Raw genomic sequence first — 27,195 nt, 5'->3', positions numbered from 1 at the left:
TCATTTCAACTATTAAGCAAAACTACTCGAGTGCTCTTTTACAATTTTTTTCAATTTCATTCACAAATGTGATCAGTGTTTGTGTTGCTAGGCAACAGTCGAGTCAGTCCAGTTGTGGAACTATGTTTTTTGGTCGAGCCAAAAAACTATTTAAGTATTAAATTATATCATAATCTATAGCTACATAGGCTTCACTCGGACCCAAAGGTCTCGTTTCTTTTCGTAGTTTTTACTTTACCTTTTGCTGGTCTGGGGAGTCTGCTCTGGGTATCACACACACTGGCAGACGTCACAATGGGTTCAGACTGGGGTTGGACGGGCTGGAGGAAGGCCACAGTGGGGAAAGGCACTGACGGGATAAGGGCCACGGACGAGTCGGACAGGGAGTTGGGCATCCCCGTGCGGCCTCTGTCCTTAAAGCCGGTGGGGATTCTCCACCGCGGTAACGGGGAGGGAGACACGTCCTCGCTGGAGGAGCCGGGCCCACTGGGAGGACTGAGGGACTGTTCTGGGGTCGGTGAGGATTTGGGGAGGAGATGCAGTATGGAGGAGAAGAAGGAACAGGATTCAGGCAGGGAGATGGTCCCGATCCCACTGTCCAACGTTCGCATCTTGCAGCCGGAGCCTGCGGCACAAGGAGAACAGCTGAAGTGGCTCAGGATAGGAACAGACAGAGGGGAGACAGAGAGACAACATGGCTGAAGTGGTGTTGCACGGAAACCACGGATATCAAAAAAAATGGACCATTTTTTTAAATATCGTCTGAAGTGCTGGTCTGCACGCTCTGAAACAAGAGGACGGCTTCACCGCTGGACCTCGTCTGCAGCAGTTGTCTTTTCCCTTCATGACTCTCTTTACTTGCTCGTCTGAGCTCTACGAAGCTACACATAAATGAGTTAGTGGATAAACAAGAAAACGGAAGTAGAGGTTACTTGAATTAGGTGAATTAGAGGTTATTTGAATACTGTATTCTATATTTCTACTGTCACGTACGACTGCTTTACCGAGTAGTCGTATTAAGAAAAAAGTGTTGTCACAGCTAAAGATTAAGGAATTTAAATGAGAGCCAGTTTTTAAAACAGTGTAAGCTTCATTTACACATTTAATAAGTCATATTTAAGTAGTAAAAGAGATTTGGGTAAATCTTTGTCTTAAACACAGTCAGACTCAGCTTATTTGACTCATTTCCATGTGTGCAGCCACAGAGAACGACGTGTGTGTGTGTGTGTGTTAGAGATGTCGGGTTAATGAGCGTGTGACAGTCTGCATGCACTGGCCACACTGTGAACATGAAATGCACGCCATGGCACATGGAATGAAAAGTACAAATACACGGCAGGACGCGTGTATTTATTTTTGCATTATGCACATACTAACACATGCCACACACGTCACATAGACCCAGTTATTTCATCATGTACGTCAAGATTTACGTTGTTATACATTAATGTGTTACAGTTGCCTCTGAAGACTTCAGTTAAGTGCATTGCTGTGTCCACAGAACCTCACGATAAGTGGTTATCGTTAGTGTTATCTAGTTTTAGTTTCCCATTTTTTATTGGATAACTTTTTAAAAATGGGATATTTGTGCCGATCTGTGATAAAACAAAGGTGTTTTCTTCAGTCTGTAGAATATCAAAGATCAGGACAGTATTTCAGCTAATGATAATTTGACGCACGTTTTTTTTAAAGAAATATTGATTTGAAAGCTGCAGTCGGCCGTATTCTGATTAGTTCTTCAGCCCTAGTTCATACACAAAGACACCAGCAGGACAGGGACAACCTGTTACTTTTGACACTAAAACACACTTTTTAATATCTTCTAGATGTCATTTATCACAGCCTTGTGTAATAAAAAACGCAATTAAAAATCCTTTAAACATTGTACTGCTTAAAAGCACCACATGAGATAAAAAAAAAAATCCACTCGAGGAGACAGAAAGACATCGACAGCATCGATCACGTTGGTCTTTCGTCTGAAATTAACAAGAATCGCTCGCTGTGCCGCAGCTTTTTCCAGAAAAGCTGAATCAAAGGACGCTTGGCGATTGATTTGGTTTCACAAGCCTTTAACAAGTTCAGCCAACGTCGACCACAAAAACCCTCACCAGAACAAAAACAACCTCAAAGATCTCTCCACTGCGCTGCACTTGGATATAAACCGACAGGAGTGGACCACTCATGTGCTCCCGAACCCTTTGTCGTCATGGTAACGATGACACGACCCATAGGAGAGTTCCAGCTGGAGGCACTCGGCGCATCAAGTGCCATGGTAACTATAATAAATATGTGATCAATACTAAGGGCTCTAGTGAGGTTTAGTGGGGGAAAAGGTGGTGAGACTATATATATGCTTTGTTGTCATCATTACAGTAACTAATGTGATTAAGGATGTGGAGAAGTCATGGATTATAAACCTCGTTTCCATCATAATTCCGACAACAAATCCCAACAACCTACGCACAAACATGGGGGACTCTGACTCTCTCACTCGGTATAAGTTTACATGCTCAGTTAAGTCGCGCTACAGCCTGTTTTACTGGACCACTGGGAATCAATTTATCACTTCTGCTCTGTTCGAGGCCAAAACACCACCTTTCACCTTGTTAGCATTAAGCTGTTCCTGGGTTAGCGAGTGCAAGTCTTCCCATTATCCATTAATTAATAAAAAAAATAAAAAATCATGTTTTTCTCAGTTGTCTTATTCTTCAGTGTAGCATGCTTCTCTTTGTTCTGTCTGTTTTGAATGTATTTTTAAAAGTCCAGTTTTAGTCGGACTAAATCGGGCTAGTTGCTTTGAAAAAGTGGAATTTTAACGTACTTCTCCTGCCATTTTAACGTCAAATTTGTAGAAGCGGTGAGGCCACGCATTCTGACGTAGAGAAAATCCTTTGACAGTTTTTAATCATTAACTTGTTGAGAACACATGGACCGAGTTTGGCACGGCTAGCTCAAACGTGCTAGGATGAATTTATTCAAATGCATAGACTAGCCATTTTTGTTTTTCCAAAATGGCCGACTTCTGGGTGGGCGGAGCTAATGGAAGTACATTAGAAAGTTGTTTGGAAACACGAGAGCAACGAGCGTACCAAGTTTGGTTAAAATCGGAACAACTATGTGCGACTTGGACACAATAGAAAAAATCCAAAATGTAGCATTTAATGCAATTTTGACAACTTTATCTCACAAAAAAAACCCAACACACTCACCAATAATAAAAATGTCAACAGGAACAATACGTTCCTTGCATTTCATGCCCGGAATTTATGTGACTAATTAACCCTAAAGTTGGCTGAATGACAGAATTTCCCCTCACACCATGTAAACATGCTAATTTATTGTAGAACTGGGCAGGTTTATTTGCCTAAAAGAGTAGAACTCAGTTTGTCTTGAAAGACAAATAAAACAAATCAGGTTTCCTATCGTCTATTGTTTAGACCCCTTTTTTGCAGTGTGTCCCATCAGCACATTGTCTGATAGTCATGGAAGTAGTGGAACAAATACTGTGTTCTCAAAGAAGCATGAGGAGAGCTGTACATTATAATGCAGCTGGCTTCAGCCACTAAAGATAAAGACTAATTACTTAATCCAGTCCCTGCATATGCTGTAAAATTGCAAAAAAGACATTTTATTGTACGTGCTAAATTTTGTTGTTTATTTGAAAACATCCTGCCGGGGAAACTGCTTGCTCATCATCGCGTGAGGTTCAACAAGTTAATGTGTGGACGGCATAATTCAGCCCGGCACTGAAGGCAAAGTTAATTCACTCAGTTGTGGCTTGGACGAATGTGCTTAGTTGGCGCAGTGCAGAAATTTAATGAGGTGCTTAACCCCCGAGGGAGCGCCGCTCGCACATATCAAACGTGCTTGATATTTGCCGATGGTGTCACTGCGCGACCGAGGAAATTTCAGCAGAGTCTGTGCACAGTCCTTTACCTGAGTTGAGGTGGACACTTGCTATTTTTAATCTAGGGAGTGACTGTCTGGACGTTCGTGCCAAATAAAGTGCTGCTTTGAGTGAATAAGTGCATTCACACGGACAGACAGGCGGCATCAGCACCTGGATTGAGGTACTTGAAGATCGTCACATGAATATACTGTTTGACATTATACTACTGTTATTAGTTATGTGTTATTTAGACTCTTTGAACAGGAGAACCATTTTAAATTCACTGGATCAGATTCAGTAGACCGTGATATTGCATTCTATGAAAAATAACTCTAGTTTAACAAGGCAGTAGTAACTCTCACTGAAGAAGGGTTTTATACACTGATCGGTTTTGATCAATTATATTCCTCTGAAGGGTCAAACACATCATTTGTAACGGTATACAGTTAGAAACACAGAATTCCAAGGCACGTCAAGCTTCCTCCTGTCCTTATTCTTCCTATGCACTGAATGCATTCAGTGACGCTCACAAATAGCAAAGTTATGGCAAAAATATCTAAAGTCAAACCACAAAAGAGGAGTTTTACACTGATTCCCCCATCGAAATGCTGCCAAACTGCTCTCAGTGACGATCTGTCACAATAACTTTGGAGAAAATTCTTCATATTTTCACGACTTCTAATCCAGGTTATGTGTCTGTGGCTTGGCCTCCTATGTGGATAAAATGGCTTCATCCTGATCACATGAGCCTATGCATGCAAAAGTCCAGAGCATGGATCTGTGAAGATGAGCAGTCACACCTGCAAACAAAATCTCCATTTTTTTAAAATAAATAACTGCACAGCAAAAAAAAAACAAGAGTTACTGTAAATGCAGAGGCAGAGAAAAATAAAATAAACACAAAAAAAAAAAAAAATGGAGAAGCACACACTGACAAAATTAGGCACTCGTCACGTTTTCCTCCCGACCGCTCACTTGCATATTCATCGCAAACGCATAACTTACACATTTTTGTCATATTTGGTCTTCACTTCTTTCTGCAAACTGCAAAATGGTAAACACAAAATAAACCTTGAGAGTAAAATACTCTTTTTCCTGGTACCTGTACACTGTTCAAGATGTTTTAAATTATGGACAAAAACAACATCATGAGAGAGAAAAGGAGAATCTGACCTATGAGTGCTTCCTGGTTGGTGTTCTTCACAGTAGATCCATTCTCACTCTCTGCTCTCTGGCTCATCTGCACAAGGACAAAAATATTCATCATATATTTATATTTTCAATCATATCATGATTTCTTATCACTAAGGCTTTAACACTTAACCAGAAAATGCTAATACTGGGGCCTGAGAAGCAGATGAGGCAGCTTCTTAAGCCGAGTAGAACGCTTCAGTTTGGTACAGTATGGTGCATTATTTATGTTTCCATAAGGAACCACCAAAATAACCCAAGCCATTCCCTTATTTGACATCATTCCTTTGAGGCACCAGAGTAAAATGGTAAGATACAGTTAGACCAGTAAGATGTTTGGCGACAGAAAAACCGACTTATTCTTTATTGACTCTTTCAACCAACAGTTAAGGAAACTGCACAACATTGACAACCTGAGCAGAAACAGACATGGAGTTATCCAAAAGATGGGATTAGGAGGGACAGTTTTATTTACCTTTGGGTCCCCAGTGATGTCCGTATGTCCTTGCATCTCATTCAGGGACATTCCCGGACAGGGCATTGATATGCAGGCCCGCACTGCATCGTGAGACTCTCTTCTCCCGACAGAGCTGAAATAAAAGCGGTGTCAACACAACAGCACATAGTGAAGTCCTCAGATATGAGGACATTTCCTTTGTAAAGCCTTTGTAATAGATCAACCACTCCCTTTTGAAACCTGTCTAAGACAACTTGTTAAAAATAGTCTATAAAGAAGTCTGATATTTCTTACCAGTCTTTTCCTTCACTTTTTCGTCTCTCCCTCTTTTTGTCAGACTTTGCCTGTTTTCCTCCCAGAAGTGATGTAATCTTCTGCTCCCTCTTCTCCTCTTTCACTTTAGGTGGAACAGTCTTTTTGCCACTCGGCGCAGGGAGCTTACTCTTTCGAAAACCAAACCAATTTGCCAAAGTTGAGCCGGATTTCTGTTTCACCTCAGTGGTTCTCTCTTGTTCTTGAGTCTTGTGCAGGTTCTCCTCTATGCCGAGCATGACTTTCTCTTCGATCGTGGTTATAGTACTTCCCTCCGGCTCTTCAGAGACAGGCTCGCCAAAGGCGCTGGAAAACTGCTGCTCAATTTGAATGCGCCTGGCCTGCTCCCGCTGGAGTTTAAGACTTTGCAGTCTCTCACTGGAGGAGCCCAAATATGAAGGACCTGTGAGGCCTTCCTCAATCATGAAGTTGTTCAAAAGCGATCGATTCATGGGACAATGGTAGCTGCTGGAGCAACTCATACTCCCTGGGAGGACATCGCCAAGAGAGTTTAGGGCGCTCCCTGATTGTGTTTTGATCTGAGTGCGCACCTTTCCAGATCTGTTGAAGCTGGGCCTGTCCATGTAGCGTGCACCAAAACTCTGGCTACGAGCCTTGGCGCCATTCATGCCCATCACTGGCTTAAGAAGAGGTCTGGTTGACACCGACACGGATCTTTTAAATAGCCAGCCTTCCTCATCAAATCCCCAGTCTAACATCACACCACTGTCTGACGTGACAGGGTAAACTGAAGGCTCCGAATCCAGCGAGTTACAGCGGGTGTCGATCTTCCTGCAGGCTTTGTCATGTGACATCTGGGGATCACACATGAAGGTCTGAAACGCCTGGACGCTTTTCGAAGTGGCGTTAGTGTTGTCGATGTTCTGCCTCGTGAACACGAGGAAATGACTGGCCTCCTGTCCTGTGATTGCCTCGTTAGATCTAGCGTTTACGGGAAGGGCCATTTTTACAGCTCTTGAGGTGGAACTGTGGGAATTATTGGACGTCCCGTGGTAGTAAACATTAGAATATAAATGCGGTAAGACTTCCGAAAGCTTAGGCTCGCTAACGCTCTGTTGGGATCTTTGTAAGACGCTCTGAGTCGGTAGGATCGAGGGAGCCCAAGTCTCATCGTGGCATATAATAGGTTTGTCCATCGATAACTGTCTTGACACTGACACTTGAGATTCTTGTACTGATAACGGCGTGGCCTTGGAAGTGTGGTAGAGCTTAGAAGGGCCATCATTCAGTGGATTCCCTTCAGCACCCATTTGTTGCTCAGCATATTGATTGTCTGTAGTTGAACTGGACTGAGAAAGCGGATAAGACTGTGGCTCTGCGATGCTTGGTGGTGTCTTTACAGTGAAAGAGCTTTGACCTTGACCTCCAGAGGAGTCACAACTCGGTCTAAGTAGGAGAGAAGAAGAGCGACCTGGTGGTGGTGGAGGGGGTGTGGAAGTATGTTCTGAATGGGCCACATCACCTTGGCGTTGTTGTTTTTGTGGCGAGCAGGCTAAGTTATCAGACATGCTCTCTTCCACAGGGTCGTTGCCCGTTTGGGGTCTTGCGATTTGCAACGCCAATTTCACGGGGCTCTCCGAGCTCTCTGAGTTGACTCCTGACGGCTTGTTGAAGGTCTTTGAATATTTCACAGGGGAAGCAAGAGGAGAGCAGTGCTGCACACTCTCGAGAGACTTGGAACCTTTTGATACTGCAATATCCTCGTCCTTCTCAGCTTTAGATAATGCTCCTTTGCTTGTAGTCGTGACATTTGTCCTTTTGCTGGGAACACTTTGACCTGCAGGGTTTGACTGTCCTTTGGACCTGGGACCCTTAATAAGCTTTTGATGGAGAGGAGAGTGCGTGTGCTTTGCTTGCTCCGGTCCTCCGTCTGCACTCTTGCTCCGCAAAATAAAAGCCTTTCTCGCCGAGTCGCACAGCTGAGGTTTTGGTTTCCTCTGCGGGGATTCTGAGATTGTGTCGTCTTGGCTACCGTCAGCTTGACTCACCTGGTCTCTGCAGGGAGTAACCTCCACGGAGGAGCTCCGCTGTCTGGCTTCGTTCACACAGCTAAGAGCTCTAGCTGCAGTGTGCGGTATAGACAAGTTCACATCTCTCGTCCCGTCTTCCGTTTGCTTGGCGGCATATTTGCCCTGCTGTCTCTTGACGAGATCGAGTCTGGATTTACGGTCAGCAGACTTCTCGTGGTTATTGTTCCTGTCACTAAATTTCATGCTTGACGCTGTGTTTTTTTCCAGTGAGTCCTCATTTTTTTCCTCTCCTCTTTGTGCAAGGGTATCTGTCGGGCTTACACCGGGTTTTACCGTGGGAGCTTCCAAAAATAAGAAGTTGTCCGTCACAGGTGAAGGAAAAAGACCAGAACTTTCAGAAAGCTTGACTGGGTCTACGAGCAAATTGCCATCGTCATCCCTTGAGACAGTTAGCTTTTCCAAGCACAGAAGCTCAATCGTTGGTGGATCACCAGACTCCCTTCTTTGTGATTTAGCTGATTCGTCATCTGCATCGTCATAGTCCGGTGCAGTGATCCTTTCTCCAGCTTTGAAAGACTTACTCGTAGGGGCGACTTGTTTGGCTGTCGCCCCTGGTGGTAAACACTTAACACCAAGCGAGTATATGCCCTCGTTTGAGGTCATGCAGTCCTTGCAGTGTGGCACGGACGCATTTGAGGACATTTCCTTGGAGCTGCACATTTGGAGATGCTTCAGACCTTTCAGAATGTGGCCTTCTTTCCATCCAAGCTCCGTCTGCTGTGCACAGGGTGCCGAGTGATTACTGGACACTGAACCAGTGCTCATCCTCTTGTCTCGGCTTGCAGCGCACTGTACAACACAACAGATGTCATAGTTATCGGAATATTCATGGATTTAAGAAAGATAAATAGGACCTGAGTGAAACACACCAGCTTTGAGAAGCCACGTCCTTCTGCCCACGTATGGGAGCCACTGGAGTGCTCACTGCAACCACTGGATAGTGACAGATCGCTGCCACTGCCACTGCCACTGCTGCGTGGGCAAGTCAGGCTGAGCAGGCTGGGCCACCTTCCCGCAGGAATACTCGCTTTTCCATTTCTTTGGACCTCCTGCAAAAAAAAGCCAAATAATGATATCATCAATGAAATGAAAAGCTCGGTTAGCAAACGCAGCCCAGGCAAATGAATAGAACACAGAGCATTCTCACGCATCCAATGAGCAGTAAAGGTCTGGTTTACAACACCCTGAAACACCCAAGTGTTCATCTGCTTTTGTTTTGTCACGCATGGTTCCCAGCAAAAATAGACAGATTTTAAGTTCTGTTGATGCAGTTTTTAGTGTCGAGGCTGAATCTGAATACATGAAAAACACAAATATGGTATTTTAGCAGCTGTGTGTGCAGAAAGTGGAGGCTACAACTACAGTAAAACGTTATGTCGAGTCATTTTTTGACCCCTCTCCACCCAAATATAATTAATCTGGGGCCGCAAAATCCATTGGACTCATAAAATGAAGATAACATCCTGTATAGAGTACATAAAAGTGTGTTTATACACAATTCTGATATTTTTATTTCATGTATAGATTAATCCGTTTGTGTACGGAAGCAAACAGCAGATGTTTGCACTGGTGCCATTTCTCCAATCACAAGGACCCAAAGGTATCAAAGTGTTGTGACCCCATTTAAAGTGGCATTGATCTTCGCTAAGACTTCCTCTCAAAGTCGTTTGTGTCATCTGTTTGCAATAATTAACGTGAATAGGAAATAATTGCACGAGGGAGCTGGGGACTGAAGTGATTCGGTCCATTCATTGATATTCACCTATTATTTGATTATCTAAGCTTTTTTTTCCCATGCACCGCAGGAGGAGGCCATTCAACGACGCTTGTACAGATTAATCTGGGAAGTAATTACAGTGAGCATGTCAAGGGGGGGGGGGGGTATCTGAGATTTGACACAAATGACACAGTTTAACAAAACCCTGAATCAGAGGATGGAGGTGTGCTTGAAATCAAGGGCAAATGTAAGTGTCTTTTGAGAGGCTTTTCTCCCTCAACTCATAATTCAGGCTTTTTTTTTTTTTTTTAAATGAGTTTTCTCACCATTTAATTTCTGTTTTTAATAAAAATTCAGACATTACTTTTAACTGCAAATCACAGATGGAGGGGCGATTCGACAAAACAGTTCTTTTGAAAAACGACACATTTATCCAAAGAGGAATAAGCTACATAGGATATCAGATAGGAACCAAAAAACGAAACCTAAAAGACCTTGGTATTTTGAATTTGAATGTAGTAACCGTTACTTGCAAATGCATCTTATCTTATGTATTAGACCAACTGTCCTAAAAACAAGAAAACAAATAAATATTATAATATATAATTCTTATAGAGCATAACATTAAACCACTAAATTACTTGAAGTACTTTTCTTTTTTATTAAGTTAGCATTAAAAGTATAATATTGGTTAAAGAGCTTCTACATACTGGCGTATTAACCATATACAGAATGCTAATATATTAATTTAGGGCAGCTGTGGCTCTGCGTGGTGTTCTAATGCATTAGTAATGTGGAAAAACCTTCCTTTATATGGCACAGCATATAATACAAACATAATTCTAATGTTGGTTATAGATCTTTGTCTTAAAAAAAATCATTTCATGAAGTACTTTTGCTGTACAGAGAAATCAAGGTTTTTGACCAAAAATGATTTATGCTGTGATTATTTGTAAACAAACTTGCATCCAGAGCCGTTTTCCCCTCTAGAAATAAAATAAACTGGAGCAATTCCTGGGCAGCACCTGCTTAAAACCACTGAAATATTCCCCGTCATAATCACCAGGATCACCTCGGATTCTCTGCCTGAGAACCAATTTACCTTTGGAGACAGATTTGTTAATTAACTGTTAAACTTTCGGCCGTACATGATGTGACAGAAATTCTCCCCTTTTCTAGATTCATGGAAAGTCTGGGAATTCCCCGATGAGATCATTAAGTCTGCTGTGAGCCTAGCGGAGCAGGAAATGCTGTCCTTCCTCTGTAACCTTTTTGTGTAAAGGTCAAACTCAGACAGACAGAATCACTGCAGAGATGCTCGGCTGAACATTAGGACATTTTTTCCCCCTCAGTGTATTTAAACAAGGTTTGTCCGGCTGTTGCTTTGTAATAATAATAATAATAATAATAATATTAATAACTGATGATTGGCCAGTTTTAATTGTCCCCATATGACCCTCACTGAGTCAGCGCTGTGTAAATCCAAATATATCTGCCAGGTTCAGCCAGTGGCTTCGGTGTTAATATCCACATTTTACTGCTTCGCTGTTTCAAGACAGAAGTTAATAACACAGCAAAAGCCCGACATAAGGAAACTTTTTTTATGTTCCAATTACAGAGCCTTTGGTTGAGGTGAGGGCGCCGTCTATTATCCAGGAGGCTTCCTTATTTCTGTCAGATAATTATCTCGTGCCTTAAAGCTGGAATATCAAGCACTGTGTTGTTATTTTCGTCTCTCCGGTAAAAAAAAACCCCACAAACAAAAGGTTTTTGGGAGCAAGTGTTGCATTAAAATAAAATCGCAGAGTGAATCCGAGTGTGAGGCTTTGCAGAGAATCTAATTTGGTTTGGTTCATGTCCCGGTTTTGGGGTCACGGTTTTCATCTATAGCCTAATAAACCATTTTTATATCAGCTATTCTTAAAGTCATGCAATCATGCAAAAAAACTGAGAGAATGAGGCAACTTGATTAGGGATTAGATGCGTTATTGAAACACTCTGAGATTAAATTAAAGCAAGAGGGGGAGACTTTACTGCGTTAAAATGTGCTTTTTGTTTATTTGGCCTAAAGGTTACCGACTGATTAACCTCTAGGTGAGAATATAAACGCTTATTTATTGTCAAATGTTAAATTGACAATAAACAACACAACCTCGTTAGTCTTGTCCAGAACTTAAATACATTTTTGTCTTTATTAGATCTCAAATTTGATCATTTTTTTTCGATTAAAAACTGCCAATGTGGGACTTTTAATTTGAAATTTCGCTAAAACTGTAGAGAAAAAATGTCTGATTTTCAGTATGCTAGTAGTCACAGATGTTCTGAACTAAATCTAGTCAGTTCTGGTCAGAACTTATGGAAATGTTTGTTTTTATTACATCTCAAAGTTGCAATTTTTTGGATAAAAACAAATATGGGAAGTATGAGGTCAATTGTACACAAGTGAAACACCAGAGTTTGGCAGACTCGGTCTCAAGGAGTGAAACTAGACAAAGACGGGGAGTAAATCTTGAGGAAATAACCAAAAAAGTAAAATAGGAAACTAACACTCAAGGTAATAAAAGAAACAAGCAGGTTGTTTCCCTTTAACTCTACCATCACTGCATTATGTAACAGCACTCCTACAGCAGGCACTTTGCAGTTTTTACCATATTTTCAAACAAACACTCTTTATCACTGTTATTTATAAGCCTCTCTGTGTTAATGACTGTGGACTGATGACCTTACAGATGATTCCAGCCTCTGAGAACAGATCAACAGTGTGATTACTGTGACAAGGACGTATGAACCTTGGAACCTTAACAAAGAGGCCAAAATCCATTCCATTCCTCACTGTGTTCCAGCTGCACAGAGTCCTTGTCCTTGAATTATTGCAGTGGAAGAAAAAAAAGTAGTTTTTCCTCTCATTTTTGCTTGTTAGGTTTCTTAATCACTGCGGCGGCACACCTGTTCTCAGCCAGGCTGCTCGCAAAGATAACAAGACAGCGTTTCTAAAAGAAAAAAAAGTGTTTTACTCAAAGTTGCATAAAAAGGAAGGAAAGCACCTGTTCTGTCTGAGTACAATTCAGTTGTGTAATTAGAACCAGAGCCGACGGTGAATTCCCCGGCGTCTGCTCTTTGCAAAATGCAATGTATTTTACGATTATTTCGCATCACAACTCACATTGATCGTCGGGCCGTGAACAAGTCTTGGCCACGGTGACTTCAGCAAAACCCCGGCCAGTTTTTTTCAGTACGTTGACTTTCTGGTTTAAAGTCCTGTGTTTACATTTAACAGGATGCAAAGCTGCTCATGTGTCAGTACTAAACTATACCAATGATAAAAAAAAGATGCGACATGAAAAAAAAAACCAGCAAAGGTTTGGCTGAGGCAGAATATTAATGACAGGAGGGCGGACGGAGAAGGGAGTGTTGTGATGGACTGTTTAAGACGACCAGAGTGCAGAATAATATGGTCTTAGAGGCTGAGTGAGTGTAACCTTGCTTCGGGCTGCTCACGGGGGGGTTTAAAGTCTATTGTCCTTGGTTCAGCTGCAGTGAATGTGAACAAATGTGATAACAACAAATGACCACTTCAGTGTCCTGGACAGGCCATTAATTCATGCGTGTGCTACTTTTTTTAAACACACACTAAGAAACATAACTATTTGTGAATGTCAAAATTGATGTTAAAATTGATTTAAGCGCCGAGTTTGCAAAGTTGGCTCCTTCTCCTCTGCTCACGACCAGCAAACACCGAGTCTCAGATGATGCACTAGTTTGGTTTCATGTGAGTTAAACTCAGTGAGTGTCACTCTTCAACCTCTGTCCTCTCCTTCAGCGTTTGACAGCGCATGAAAGCCAAGCCCAGTTTATGATACTAATACATGTATCACACACACACACACACACACACTTCTGTTTTCTATTATGTGGTGAGAGGAAGTTTACTTTTTTGTGGAAACCACCTTGACTGAAGAGAAACTGGAAAATATAACTAACATATATAGATAATGATTAGTTTGAAATTTCCAATTAAAAGGTGCCATATGTAAGAATGTGGCCAAAAACAGTTACTACATTCAAATTCAAAATACCAAGGTCTCATGAGGTTCGTTTTTTGACGTAACTGGCAACCCATGGTTGCTCGGCAGCTGAGACTCTACTGACTGCAATGACTGGTAGACGGCGGTAGGTGGCGCCACATGCCAAAACATGATTTTCAAAACATAAACATGCAAAATATTTTTTTAATGCAAATATTTTGTCTGTACTGTTGTTGTTGGTGAGTTCAGTTTGTTATATGAACATTATTCCTGAGTCTCTGTGACATATTAGGAGCATTTTATGGCCAGTTGCTTTAGATTTATTACATAATGGACCTTAAACAAAAAAACTATAAAAAGTTTAAATAAAATGTTCCTTATAGACAGTTAAGCACAGTTTTATTCCTTTACATGTAGCCCACATTGATTTAATTGGACTGACAACAAAGGTGGAGATTTGTGCTTTTATTAACTCTAAATTGATCGTCAGTGTGAATGTGAGTGTGAATGGAGCCGTTTGACCTCTGTGTGACCTGACCAGGTCTGTACACTTCCTCCCACACACACACACACTGTCAGCTGGGATCAGCGGTGGACACTAAACGGACAGAAAAATTGATTTGCCACGACAAAAGCTCCACAGTGCAAGCGAGCGACGGAACTCAACCGAGCCAATCAGCCGTCAAGACGGCTAACAATGCTGTGAGGTCGTCTGCTGCTTTAACCTCGCTCTCGTGACCTCTTCCTGTGGTTGAAGGCGTCTTAATTAAAGACACATGTTCGCCACAATGTGTCTGTGCAGCAGGAGGAGAGAGGTCGCAGGAGAGCGCTCGAGCAAAACCACCGTGACATCAACTACGACTCGTCTGTGCGCTTCACACAAACTCATTTTTCTGATCCTATTTTAAAGCTGCAGAATGAGATTATTATAGTTATTATAGAAACTAAATTAACTGAAATAAAAATAAGAATAAAAACAATAAGTAACTGAAATTCTAGCAAAACTGTTCAGTTTTCATCTTTATAAATTAATTTCATATATAATCATATTAAAGGGCATTTATTTTTGAAAGGTTGTATTTGAGACAGCATTTTCATGTATTCATTCATAATAAAATACTCACGTTTATTAATAATAGGTTTAAATTTAATCTAAATCTTGAAACTAAATATTTAGCTACTGTGCAAATTTACAGTCAGTAACCGGCAGTACCAAAATAAAAGCTTATTAAAACATTTAATCTTTACATTTAACTATTTAATATATTTATAAGTGAACAAATATTGATCTAAATGTGGAAAGTTATTTTTTAAACGTAGTTTGAAGCTAAATGTGACAAAATCTTGATGTTATTTTCCATTTGAGGCACTTTACAAACGGCACCTGTTGATTTTATCCTAATAAACTTATAAAAATTGTATCTTTTGCTTGGTTTTTATGACCTTTTTGAATTTTGCAACTGGTAAATACTCATTTATTACTAAAAAGCTCAAACTAAAACTAACAAAAACTGAACTAAAAGGAATTACAAAAAATGTTAACTAGCAAAACCACTTTATAAACAAAAAGTCAAAACTAAATAAAATCTATTATAACTTTGCTGCAGAACCCGATGACTGAAAGTGAGCAGAATTCTCCTCCTCTTCCTCTGTGGTCCATTTGAAAGTGAGTGACCTTTAAAAGTGGAGCTCGCTGCTCATGTAAAATTCAAACACAGCTTTGACTCGAGCTATATCTGTCTCTGTTTGCGTCTGCTGCGTCATGTGCTCCTTACCTGGGAGACGGGGCTGGTGGACATTTTGACACGTTGTTGGAACAGAACGCTCAGTATGCGATTCTGCTGCTCCAGGTCAAAGACACGCGTCCGCAGCTTCACACATTCCTCTTTCAGGTCCTGTGTAGAGACGGCAGAGAGTGAGGGAAACAGACAGGTAACATACGCTGATTTAACTGATGCAGGGATATGAGGAATAATGCAAGATAAAGGTTGACATTTATAAAAAACTTCAGAGCAACAGACACAACAGTGTGTTTTTAACACTTCAATTATAACTTAGCGTAGAAACTAGAAAATGTGAGGGCCACCGAGTATTAGGGTCAAGTTCTCATAATATTACTTCATTTTCATAGTATTCTGACTTTATTCTCATAATATTGTGACTTAATTCTCAAAGGATTACGACTTTATTCTCAAAATATTACAAGTTTATTTTATAATATTACAAGTTTATTTTATAATATTATAACTTTATTATAATAAGATCGCAACTTTATTCTCACAATATTACGACTATGCTCATGATATTACGACTTTATTCTTGAACGATTACAACTTTATTCTCATAATATTACGACTTTATTGACATAATATTATGACTTTATTCTCATCATATCCCTAGTCCTCAAACTTGCTTGTATTTATTTAAATTACAATACTGAAGTCGCACGATTCGTGTGAAACTTTTAAAAATCTAAAATTGACTTCTAAATTCAAGCGGCTGCCGAATGAGTTCACTTGCTAATTAAGCCTCTCAGCTCCACACAGTGTGTGTGCGTGTGTGTGTGTGTGTGTGTGTGTGTGTGTGTGTGTGTGTGTGTGTGTGTGTGTGTGTGTGTGTGTGTGTGTGTGTGTGTGTGTGTGTGTGTGTGTGTGTGTGTGCGTCTCAGTCCAGCAGTTACTGATAAAGTGACGCTCATTAAGTCTCACTTTACTCGCGTTCCTGCTCGACTGCTGCTGTTATTTGTTCCGTTCCACACTTTCAGAATAATTACAATTATAATCAACACTGTTAAACTGATTTAACAGAACAACTTGTTTCAGAATCCATCATGTGAACTCCTACAATGAAGTTTTCATTGTTATTCCTGAAGATTTGAATGTATTGTTTTGGTTTTTTTTGTCTTTATAATGAAACGCGTGATTGAAGACGAACCTTCTGTGTGAGAAGAGCCTGGACCACCTGGTTCGCCACCTTGAAGAGAAAGAGACAAATAAGAAGTTATAAATGTGTCGATGAGTCGGGTCGTTGGTTTTAGAAAAATGGATTTTCCCCAGAAAACGAGAGCGAAAAGCTTCCTCGCTGAAGCGGTGAGAGCGCAGCCAGACTCTAAATGAAAGTGAGCCGTCGAGAGCATCATCAGAGAGAATCCAGAGGCACGGGAGACGCCGACGAGGACAAATTGACAGCTCGTTGCATCACAAGCTCCCGTTGAGTGAAATCATGAAAAAGTTAATATATGCAACTTTGACCTCAGCACATAAATAAACCAAAAAATACTGTCAAAGAAAGTCTTTTCATAGTCCTTCGTCATTAGGGTTTGAGAGCGGAAGAACTTCTCTATCCCGTAAACATCTTCACAGACAACACAAGCAATGTGTTGACTTGTAGTTCTGTGGCTATAAAGCAGCTCTTACCACTGCTTACACCTACACTTGGTCACTTTATTAGGTACGAGGTTGGCGTGGTCTTCTGTTGGCGTAGCCCAGAGGAAGTCAATTAAAACCCTGAGGTCCATGGATAAAGAACTTTTCCTTGAAGGTAATTAAGGTCCAGAACGTCCAGATTTGGTTCAGTCCAATCCTCTGTCATATTTAAATATATGCAGTAGCGAGGTAAAGTTTAAGGTTCTGGCTCACATGGTTGACACTGTTGCCTCAAAGCAACCCTGTGGCTCCTCTGATATCAACAAGACGTGTTCCCTCAGAACTGTCACTCACTGGATGTTTTATTCTTTCTCTGTGAAGCTAAAGAGGTCGATCAGCAGTTTCTGAAACACTTAAATCACCTTTTTTCCTCCTGATCCTGATCTTCAGCAGGTTGTCTTTGCAACGCAATTAAGTTGCTGTCATTCGTCTTAATACGATGTGTATGGGTACTTTAGTAGTTATATATTTATATATCTTTCGATCCTCAGAACTTTTAAGGTTCTTTTTTCAGGCTTAAGACCTGGTTTTAGGTGTTGTGATTATGACCATCCTCAAGTCTCAAGAGGAATTATTCCTCTCAGCAGAAACTCCAAACTTCTCATGGGCAGCGATCTCCATGGTAACAAGCCCATTAGTGAGGACTGTTATGATTTATTTAAAAAAAAAAAAAAGTCTTGGCAGTTGGAAAGTAACAGTAGAAAGTGTTGGAGAAAAGAAAAAGGACGAGTGGAAGCAGAGAAGGCAAGTGAGGCTCACTCCTGCTGCTCCATCCTCTTAAATCACCCCAGGGCTTTTTTGTCCACTCGGCTTGGAAATGTCCCTCTCTAGACTGTCCTCCATGGCCTTCACTCACACTTTAGATAATAGTGGGGAAAAGTGTCTCTTGACTGCAGAAGCTGTCTGACCATTCAGCACCAACTGACCACCACATAACTTTGTCAAGCCATTCATTTGAAAAGAAAAGAAAAGAAAAGCAGCTTGTTTGTTTCCAAACTTTGACCTCATTCTGGGTGAAATTAATGAGGGAAAAGTTGCAATTTCACATTTTAACATTCAAGTTTCAAGTGTTAAGAGTGTTAAGTTCCTCCTTATATTGAAGCCCCTGTTTATTTGTTATTTCGGAGCTTGTTTTCAAGTTACATTAGTTATTAGGATCCATTTACATTTCACATTTGTACACAATTAAAAAAAATCTTCATTTTTACATTTCTGTATTTTTGCATGTTATTGCTCAGGCGCCAACATCCTTATAAAGTCAAATTTTCACATATATTTTCAACGAGGGCCTTGCTTCACGGAGGCCGCCATGTTTCTACGGCAGCCTGAAAGGACAAACCAAAAATGCAAAAGGATGTCCAAGCAGCTGCTGTGTAAAAATGGCAACTCAAATTCTGTACTAAAAAAGTACATCCAGGCCACTCAAGTGATTACAAACTAAATAAAAAAAAAACACACACACTTATGGATAGTATTTAACACTTATAACAACTCACCTCGTCCAGACAGCGCTCGTACTGCTTCCTCTGATTGTCGTTTTCCATCGACAGAGCAGAATTCTCCGCCTGCACAGACAGAAAAGCAAAAGTTTTCACGTCAAAAACACACTCTGTGTTGTTTTTGCAAGTACCTAATGTGAGATATGAGGTCTTCTCTAATGCAGAGAGACGGACAGATCTTTGGACAGACGGACAAACTCTGCACCTGCAGCACTGTGGGATTTGCAGCCTCACCAAACAGTGATGGTCCTCAGCGAATGACACTTTAAATTGTATACGTTATACTGCAGAGCCCCGTCGTGTCTGTAGGGCTCACTTGGGATGCGTACGGTATATTTCAATCACTGACAGCTCTGTTTTGCCCAACAGGGAGCAAGGGAGAGAGAGGATTCTGGGAAATCACTATTGGACTTTCCACTGAAGTGAACAATCCAGTAAATCTTAGAAAAAAAAAAAAATAGAGCCACATGAGCTGCTCTGATTTCATCTATAAAAGGTGCCAGAGACCTGTGGAAAAGAACCCATGCAAAAGAAAAACACATCCAGATCTTCATATCTGCATCAAATAACCACACATAAATGATAGATATGATAATAGGTTTTTGCAAATTACCAACCAACAAGAACTCAGTAAGTAAATCAACCATAGGCTACACAAATTGCAAAATGAATCCCTGGCATCCTAGCGTCAGTCCCAGATGAATACATGAAAGCTGCAGCTGCACGTGAAAAGGTGCACTTTTACGCCATGTAAATCTAATAAATTTCATTATTTACATCACAAATGACCTGTATGAGGACTTTAGCAAAACTATTTAAAACAAAACAAAAGTTTGCACATACAGAGCGCCTCTGCCTCGCTCCCTCGATTTTTCTCCTCGCTGCTTTCCACACCTGTGGTGCTGAAAGACGCACAACGAGCAGGCCGTCGTTTGCTTTCTGCAGAACTGACATCACGGTTAAGTTGCCAAATTAAATTTAAAAAAAACATGTTGATTGAATATCTATCTATCTATCTATCTATCTATCTATCTATCTATCTATCTATCTATCTATCTATCTATCTATCTATCTATCTATCTACCCATCTATCTATCATCACATCATTTTATCTATCCATCTACTAGCATGGCATCATTTTATCCATCTATACTATACATATGTATACATATATATGTATACACATATGTATACATATGTGTATACATATATATAGTGAAGTGATGTACAGATGATCTATCTATCTGTTTTTTGATCTGTACATCACTTATTAAGATGCTTGTTTTTCCAAAGAGGCTCTTAGCTTGACTATGAAACTGAAATTCCAGTAAAAGTGACTCTTCAGTCAAAAGCCACAGCAAGCTCAGCCTGTTTTTTTTTTTTATTACGATCTGCTTCCTTTATGGTCCTCAGAGGAAACTCTTCATGTTTCGTGACACAGAGCGTACTCGAGTGCACTCCAGTGGCTGCGTTTCCCAAATAAATGTGTAACTCAGTTCAGCGTCGCAGTTAAAATTACAAATGTGTGTGGCAGTAAAGGGAGCCGCCCTGAAGAAGCAACAGAAAACCACAGAATGCACTCACATTTATCCATGAGGCTCACCAAGAGGAGACAAGTTTCTACTTAAAGAGGCCACTTTGTTCTTCAAGATAATCAGTGACGAAATATCACTAAAATATCACAGAAATTATGACGCTGTTTAATAATTCAGCACGGAGCCATGCTGGTAATTAAAGTGAGCGTGACATTATCAGGAAGCAGATTACGCCATTAACGCATTTGCAGTCAAAGCACATAAGAGGAGATCCAGAGCCCCTCACTTTACGCTCCATCCACACTCACTGCCATCTAATGACAAGGCAAAATTAAAGATGAAACTATAAAACTGAGATATGACACTGATTCAAATGACATTTTGCATCAGGTGCATCTGATTAAGACGTTTCCACAGCAGCAGACTACAGCTCCACACAAGCTTAAGATTTTCTCGGTGGACTTTGGTGCAGAGAATGAACCACAACACATTTTTTGAGGTGAAAGATAGTCTTGATAACGTGTCAATACCAAAAAAGCTCAACTCATCCTTGAAGATATTTTTGAGGTGGAGCATGTTCTCATGTGTGCATGTGTTTTCTCCAGGTTCTCCAGTTTCCTCCCACAGTCCAAAAACATGCAGATTTGTTAGATTAGGCAAAGGGTTGTTTGCCTCTATGTGGTCCTGTGATGGACTGGAGACCTGTCCAGGGTGTACCACACCTTTAACTCTGCTCTTGACCCCCAGGACCCTCATATGGAGGATAAAGTGGAAGAAGTTGGATTGATGGAGAAGATATTTGGAACTGGGGTCTAAAAGGTTCTTCCCCTGTTTGTTCAGTTGACCAGATCCACTGATAGTGGTTTCAGACAGATAAAGTTCTGGTTCTGGCTCCCTTCTGGACCCTCAGAACCACGGTGCATTCTAGCGATCCAGCCCACGTTCATACCAGTTTGAGAGGAACCAGAGTGGGAGGACGTTACTCCATGTGACTAAGGTGGAAGTAAACACAACAACACCAGCGAAATCTCTGTACTTCCTCGACTTTAACGCTCATCTTACGCCCACTGATGATGTCACAGTTTGCGAGGTTACAGTCGAGAACCAACTTTTCAGGTTACAAAGCAATTTTCCTCCGGTTTGAAGGCGCTGACAGGTTCAAAATTAGTTCAGGAAGCGGCTGGCGTGGAAGCGGAACCCCGATGAAAGGGTTATTAGAGTTTCCATGATGTTTTGGTCTTATAACTGTTCTAGAACAAGCCATTATTAATTTGATCTTTTACACCCATGACCTGTGATCTGTCAAAAATGTGCCTCACCTTATATTCTGACATATTAGTGCAATTACATGTATGGTGAGTTAAATATAAGCAGCTCCTATTTAAAAGGTATAAGATATGATGAAAACTCAAACACCTGACAAAAAAACCCAGCAAGTTACAAGGAGATAACGATGTGAGGTGAGATGTTGTATATTTATAGACCGCTTTGTGAAAATCCATACGTTCCACTTGTTTGTCCAACGGTAACTTTTTCTTGGTCTCGTCACAGGCTCTGATCGTCTCCGCTGTCCCAGTCGTTTGATCACATGAGATCAACATCTCATTAGAAACAACACAGAGGTGTTACATCCACCCTTCCTCACATCTGCTCGCAGCTAACAACACCTGCAGCAGCGTCACCACCGAAAATAACTTTAACTCTTTCTGAGGGTTTTTCTAACAAGCAGGAATCAGGATGATGGATGAGGTTAAATTATGGATCTCAACAGTGATAGATTTGAAACTGATAGATTTTTTTTTTTTGCCGCAGTAGATAAAGCAGTGTGGTCAGTAATGATTACCTGAGACGCCTCGAGAGATCCTGAATCCTATTACCTCTTCAGCGGGGACAGTGCGGTGTACTGTACATTCACCGGAACACTGGCTCCAAATGTTAAATACCCTGTCAGCATTTTAATTATCACCTCCTGAAATGCCAATAAGTCCCGTGTCTGCTGCTGCTGCTGGAATCACTCTTCAACACAATGGGGTCACATTATTTGTGGATATTCAAAAGATGCATTTAACGATGTTCTACTTCTTTGTGAAGTTCTGCCTCCTGTCTGGATAAAGTAGAAATGTTTAGCCCTAGATTTATCGTCAGATCCGTAAAAAAACTTGACTGTTTTGGCTGTAAATAAAACCTATTTGGGATTTGACCAGCGTCATGTCTATTTTGTCACACGGCGTAAAACACAAGGGCCGAAACAGGAAATGCACGTAAACAACTGACATAAGACAAGACTAATTTCTTCAACAACCCTGACCCTTTTCTGTAATCCGTCTTAACGATGAAACAAAAACTGACCCCGAGTGTCTATACATGTCAAGTGACACCTGTTTAATTCTATTTAATCGAATCAAACATACTGTCACATCAGTATATCAATCAACGTGACATTTCCAGGTCTGACAGGAGAGCGAAGAACACTTGCGGGAAGGGTAAAGAAGCAAAGCATGCAATCTGCTTTTACCTCCAGGGCTCTGAGTCGCTCTAGCAGGGGATTTCCGTCCTTTGAATTCTCCTCAGATCCACCGCTGGCCTCGGGCGAGGCGGGCACTTCTGCGGCAGCGGCTGCAGGAGCCTCCAGATTGTCCTGCTGCTTCCACATTTCCTCTAAGAGTTTGTCCTGGAATGCAGCACACGGGAGGGTGGGCAGATGAAAGATTAATCTCAGTCTCTAAATCACAGTAATAATACATTTGGATGAACAACACACCGAACACTGCATAAAAGGTGCTTTTACTTTGCTAAACTTCAGTGTAATGTGTGTGAATAGTAGTCGTTTTCCCCCACTGAGAATGAACCTGCACTGGTTCACTGATCTGCATCGCTGACTAATTATCAACCTCCAGCAAACACCGAAAACACCATCAATACTGGAATAGTGACCGAGGTAAATAAAGATGTCCGGCTAATGAGAAGAGACAGCTGTCTGTTTGTAAAATATGTCCTAATAAATTCACTATACATCAATACAGCACTTTAGCCTTATTTTATTATTACTGCTTTGATAATTGTCAAAATAGGACGGCAACATATGAAGATAAGACCCGAAAAGCCTCCATTTTTTGCCAAGGAGATTAAAGTTGTTTACCAGCGACACGGTTCAAATGTGATTCATTTCAGAGTCAGATTTCACGGTTTACATTCAGAACCACCAGTGCACTGCGTCTGAACACCGCTGCCCTTTCAAAAGGCACTCGTGCGCACATATATAGGTTTCCGCATGACTCATCAACAACAACAACAACAGGAAACAGTTGTGAGAGCATTTGGTAGTGAAGCAGGGGATATACAAGATAAAATAAATGGTGCTTTTCCACTACACAGTTCCAGCACGGCTCGACTCGGAACGGCTTGACTCTTTTTTTGCTTTTCCATTAGCAATAGTACCTGGTACTTTTTTTTAGTACCTGCTTTGGAGTGGTTCCAAGTGAGCTGAGCGGATACTAAAATGTGATGTCAACAGACTGACGACCACTGGAAGAGTCATGAGCGCGACGTCCGACACAAGAATCAAACAGAACAATACCAAACTGTAGATCAGTTGAAAAGACTTAGAAATCCGTGAAAACACGAGTTAATCTCCAACTTTTAGCAAAGGAAATGTCTAAAATCTCAATATTTAACAGAGGGATGATGTTATCACCCTTCATGCAGGAAGTACTGAACGATTCCGTGAACAAATCAATTTAATGGACTGATTCTAATGATTCAGTTACGCTGAAAACAACTGCTTTACAAGTCACTCGTTTGTGTCGCTAATGAAACAACTTCGCTGCCGTGCTATGATGGCTCGGCCCACGTTGGGGAGGTTCTACGGTAATGGAAAACGATACCAAATCGAGTCAAGCCGTGCTGGAACTGTATAGAGGAAAAGCACCATAAGAGAACATGGTCTATTACAGTGTCCATTGTTTACACCATCATACAATATCTGTATTTACAGTTGCTGAGGGCAAAAGCATCACAGCAGTGACATAAAGTTGAATGCACGTCCTTCCTGTACCTTGTATGCTTTCATGAGGTCCAGTGGGTCGACCTTGGGGCCGTCCAGTGAGTCCTGGTTCTGCAGTAGTGTTTGCACGGTCTCCTCCATGCTAAAAGACAAAAAAACACAAAGAAATAGACTGGTTAGTTTATTGATATCTTTATGGGAGATAGAACACAATGTTTTTATTAAAAAATATGATATCAAGTGGCTTTGACACCTCATCACTGAATATTTCAGTCTGGACCAAAGTGTGTGATTAACTCACGCCGACTCCTTTAAGTCACTGCTAACTGAGGCTCATAACAATCTGCATTGTATCCGTTTCTGAGCTCATCCTAACAGGGAAATATGCGTGTTTGGGATTTTAACGCTGGTTCCGCACCTTTGTTTACACATGGATCATTGACCGAGCCTTTATGTAACAGGTTATGTCACTGATTATGACTGAATGGTGATGTTAACGGCTTCTGCGGTACAGCATTATTTTTCCAGGCCAGTGGACGCAGTAATGAAGTCTGCTGATTGGATGCAGGGCTGCACAGGAGTGAGGGGAATGAGGAGCTGATACACTCACACACACACACACACACACACACACACACACACACACACAACACAGATGGAGGTTCTTGTGTTAAAGAAACATTTCTCTTTTGATAGAACGCCTTCACACTTCATCATATGCACCGGCTGCACTCGGCAGCAGCGTCGGGACCCGCTCACCGTGACATGACCTGACCTGCAAGCGGGTTCTTTTTTCCCCACATCCACGGCCAACGATGCAACGCTGATTAGCAACAGAAAGTAATTTAAGGGGAGTAATGATTTGAGAAACGCTGCATCATCCATCACGTTATGAGGGAATCTACTGCTGAGATGTTATTTGGGTTTTTATTTGGCTGTTAAACTTTGCCATGCTTTCATAGCGAGGACACTCATGGACATAATGCATTCCCTCGCTCCTTATCCTAACCCCAACTTAAATCAATTATAACACTTAAATCAATTATAACCCTAAAATCAGGTCTTAACCCTGAAAAAAGCCCTTTGAAGGGGAGATAGGACGTGAGGACCAGCCAAAATGGACCTCACTTTCCCAAAATGTCATCACTTCCTTAAGTTGTTTGGTCCTCACAAATCTATTCATGCAAGAATGCTAACCCTAACCCTAAAACCAAGCCTTTTAAAGGGGTGTGGACCAACCAAAGTGTCCTTACAAGGTCAAAATATCCTCATAAATATGTGTTTGTTTGACAATTGGTCCACACAGCCTACTAAAGACATGAACGTACACACACATGCACGCGCACGCACACGCACACGCACACACACACACACACACACACAACGTGAGGACCAGCCAAAATGTCCCCACAAGGCCTCAACTCAACAGGATTTTGGCCATTTTGAATTTGGCGCCCATCTTGGCGGTTTGTACTTTCATTAATGATCAAACTTGCAGCAACAATTTGTTGTCGACACATCAAAATGAAAAGTTACCAAAAGGTCTTGCGGATTAAAAAGGGGCGTGGCCACGGCACCCTTTGGAACTTGGGCGAATTTCAACCAGTGGCCACAAAACAGGAAGTGGCCTGTAACTTTGCCGTAGTACATTGAGTGATCTGTTTGAAACTTCAAATGTGAGACAAGAGACAAACCGTGAACACGCCTACGAGCATGATCTTTACTTAACAGGAAGTCAGCCATTTTGAATTTGGACGACGTTTTGCCACAAAACAGGAAGTGGCCTGTAACTTTGCCGTAGATCGACCAATCTGCACAAAACTTTATATCTGACACAAGAGACCTGGTCAGAAATGATCAGCACATAAAAGCTGAGTCAAAGGCATAGCGCCACCTGCTGGCGTAATTTGTTACACAAAAATGCACAGAACTTCTTACTTTCTGTCAGATTTCTGTGCAGCCGTTCAACATCTTCTCCACTGCGGAGCTGAATTAACTCACAGTCGCAAATCATTGTGAGCTAATCTTAAACTTTACTGAGCATGTACAGTATATGTAGATGGGACACGGATCAGTAGCTTAACAGTCGGCTGGAGTTAATGCTCCAGTTATTATTTCCCTTTATCACACCCTGGGAAGGGAAATCGATACGTTCGGGACACAGTAGTTAGTCTCTCGCTTCAGAAGCTCTACATTTTATATCAGGTTTTAGTGTCCAATAAAAGGAAGTAAATGTTGTTCATTCAAAACAACCTCTACAAACAGCACAGCACAGCTCTTACGTTAATGAAACTGTTGGACGTCTCCGCAGAAGCACAGCAGTTTGTCACATTTGGTATTTAGCCTTTAATGGATGCGTGCTATGCATCATGTTTACTGCACTTTTTTGTCACCGAGTTGTGTGCGCTGTAATTTTTTTTTAATGTACCATGTAACTGAAGCGACAGAAATCTGCTCATATTTAGGCAAAAACAATCCTATTACAACCTAGTACTCTGGTAATATTCAGAAATTGTTTTTTAATAGAAAAGGGGCGATATAACTAAGTTTAAAACGTATGTGTCCGTACGAAAAAAACCTTCTGTATCTCAATAAGTGGAGCGAAGCTGTGGAACATCTGTGTATCTAGTTACTAAATAGTGGAGAAGGGGTAGGATTTAATAATCTTAGGCTTCTTCCTGAGGAGTTTAGATTCTCATGGGTAACGTTGCATGGACATGTCTGATAGTGTTGCTTGACAGAGACAGAGTTTTCCGGTAAATTATACTAATAATGTTACATCCTCTATCCACAAAGACCAATCCGAGGCAGAAAATTAACATAAATAAATTACCAAAGGTTGCATTCTGTGTCAAAACAAGTAATCAGTACTTAAGACAGAGATCTCACCAGGAGTTGGTTGTTCCAGGAGACCAAACAAGCCAGTGTTTCGAGGACATAATTCTAAGGATACATTTCAACACTGTGGAAGGTTATTTTATGAGCAGGATGTTGACACTGAGGAAGTATCACAACATTTTCCCCAGCCCAGAACCAGGTGTCTATAACCTTATGACCGCAGTCATAACCAGGAAACAGTCATCATCACCGC

At 41.2% G+C, this 27,195-nt stretch overlaps 1 protein-coding gene across 1 annotated transcript in view; it reads right to left on the bottom strand.

Annotated features, from left to right (window-relative positions):
• The window catches only part of LOC310938435 (uncharacterized protein), a gene marked incomplete at its 5' end in the record, with an annotated part of 29,421 nt that overhangs the window by 2,098 nt on the left and 128 nt on the right, over positions 1–27,195 (bottom strand). Inside the window, 10 exons of the mRNA XM_083902927.1 lie at positions 239–625; positions 5,063–5,129; positions 5,556–5,670; positions 5,832–8,689; positions 8,770–8,949; positions 15,418–15,537; positions 16,577–16,615; positions 18,564–18,632; positions 22,617–22,772; positions 24,156–24,246. Of these exons, the coding sequence (XP_083759053.1) occupies positions 239–625; positions 5,063–5,129; positions 5,556–5,670; positions 5,832–8,689; positions 8,770–8,949; positions 15,418–15,537; positions 16,577–16,615; positions 18,564–18,632; positions 22,617–22,772; positions 24,156–24,246 (4,082 nt within the window). The remainder of the gene's footprint in view (positions 1–238; positions 626–5,062; positions 5,130–5,555; positions 5,671–5,831; positions 8,690–8,769; positions 8,950–15,417; positions 15,538–16,576; positions 16,616–18,563; positions 18,633–22,616; positions 22,773–24,155; positions 24,247–27,195) is intronic.

The sequence above is a fragment of the Microchirus variegatus genome, assembly GCF_963457635.1.
Source record: "Microchirus variegatus genome assembly, chromosome: 16".
In the NCBI taxonomy this organism is placed as follows: Eukaryota; Metazoa; Chordata; class Actinopteri; order Pleuronectiformes; family Soleidae; genus Microchirus; species Microchirus variegatus.
The sequence above is the reverse complement of the archived record's forward strand: the minus strand, read 5'-3'. Positions and strand labels throughout refer to the sequence as shown.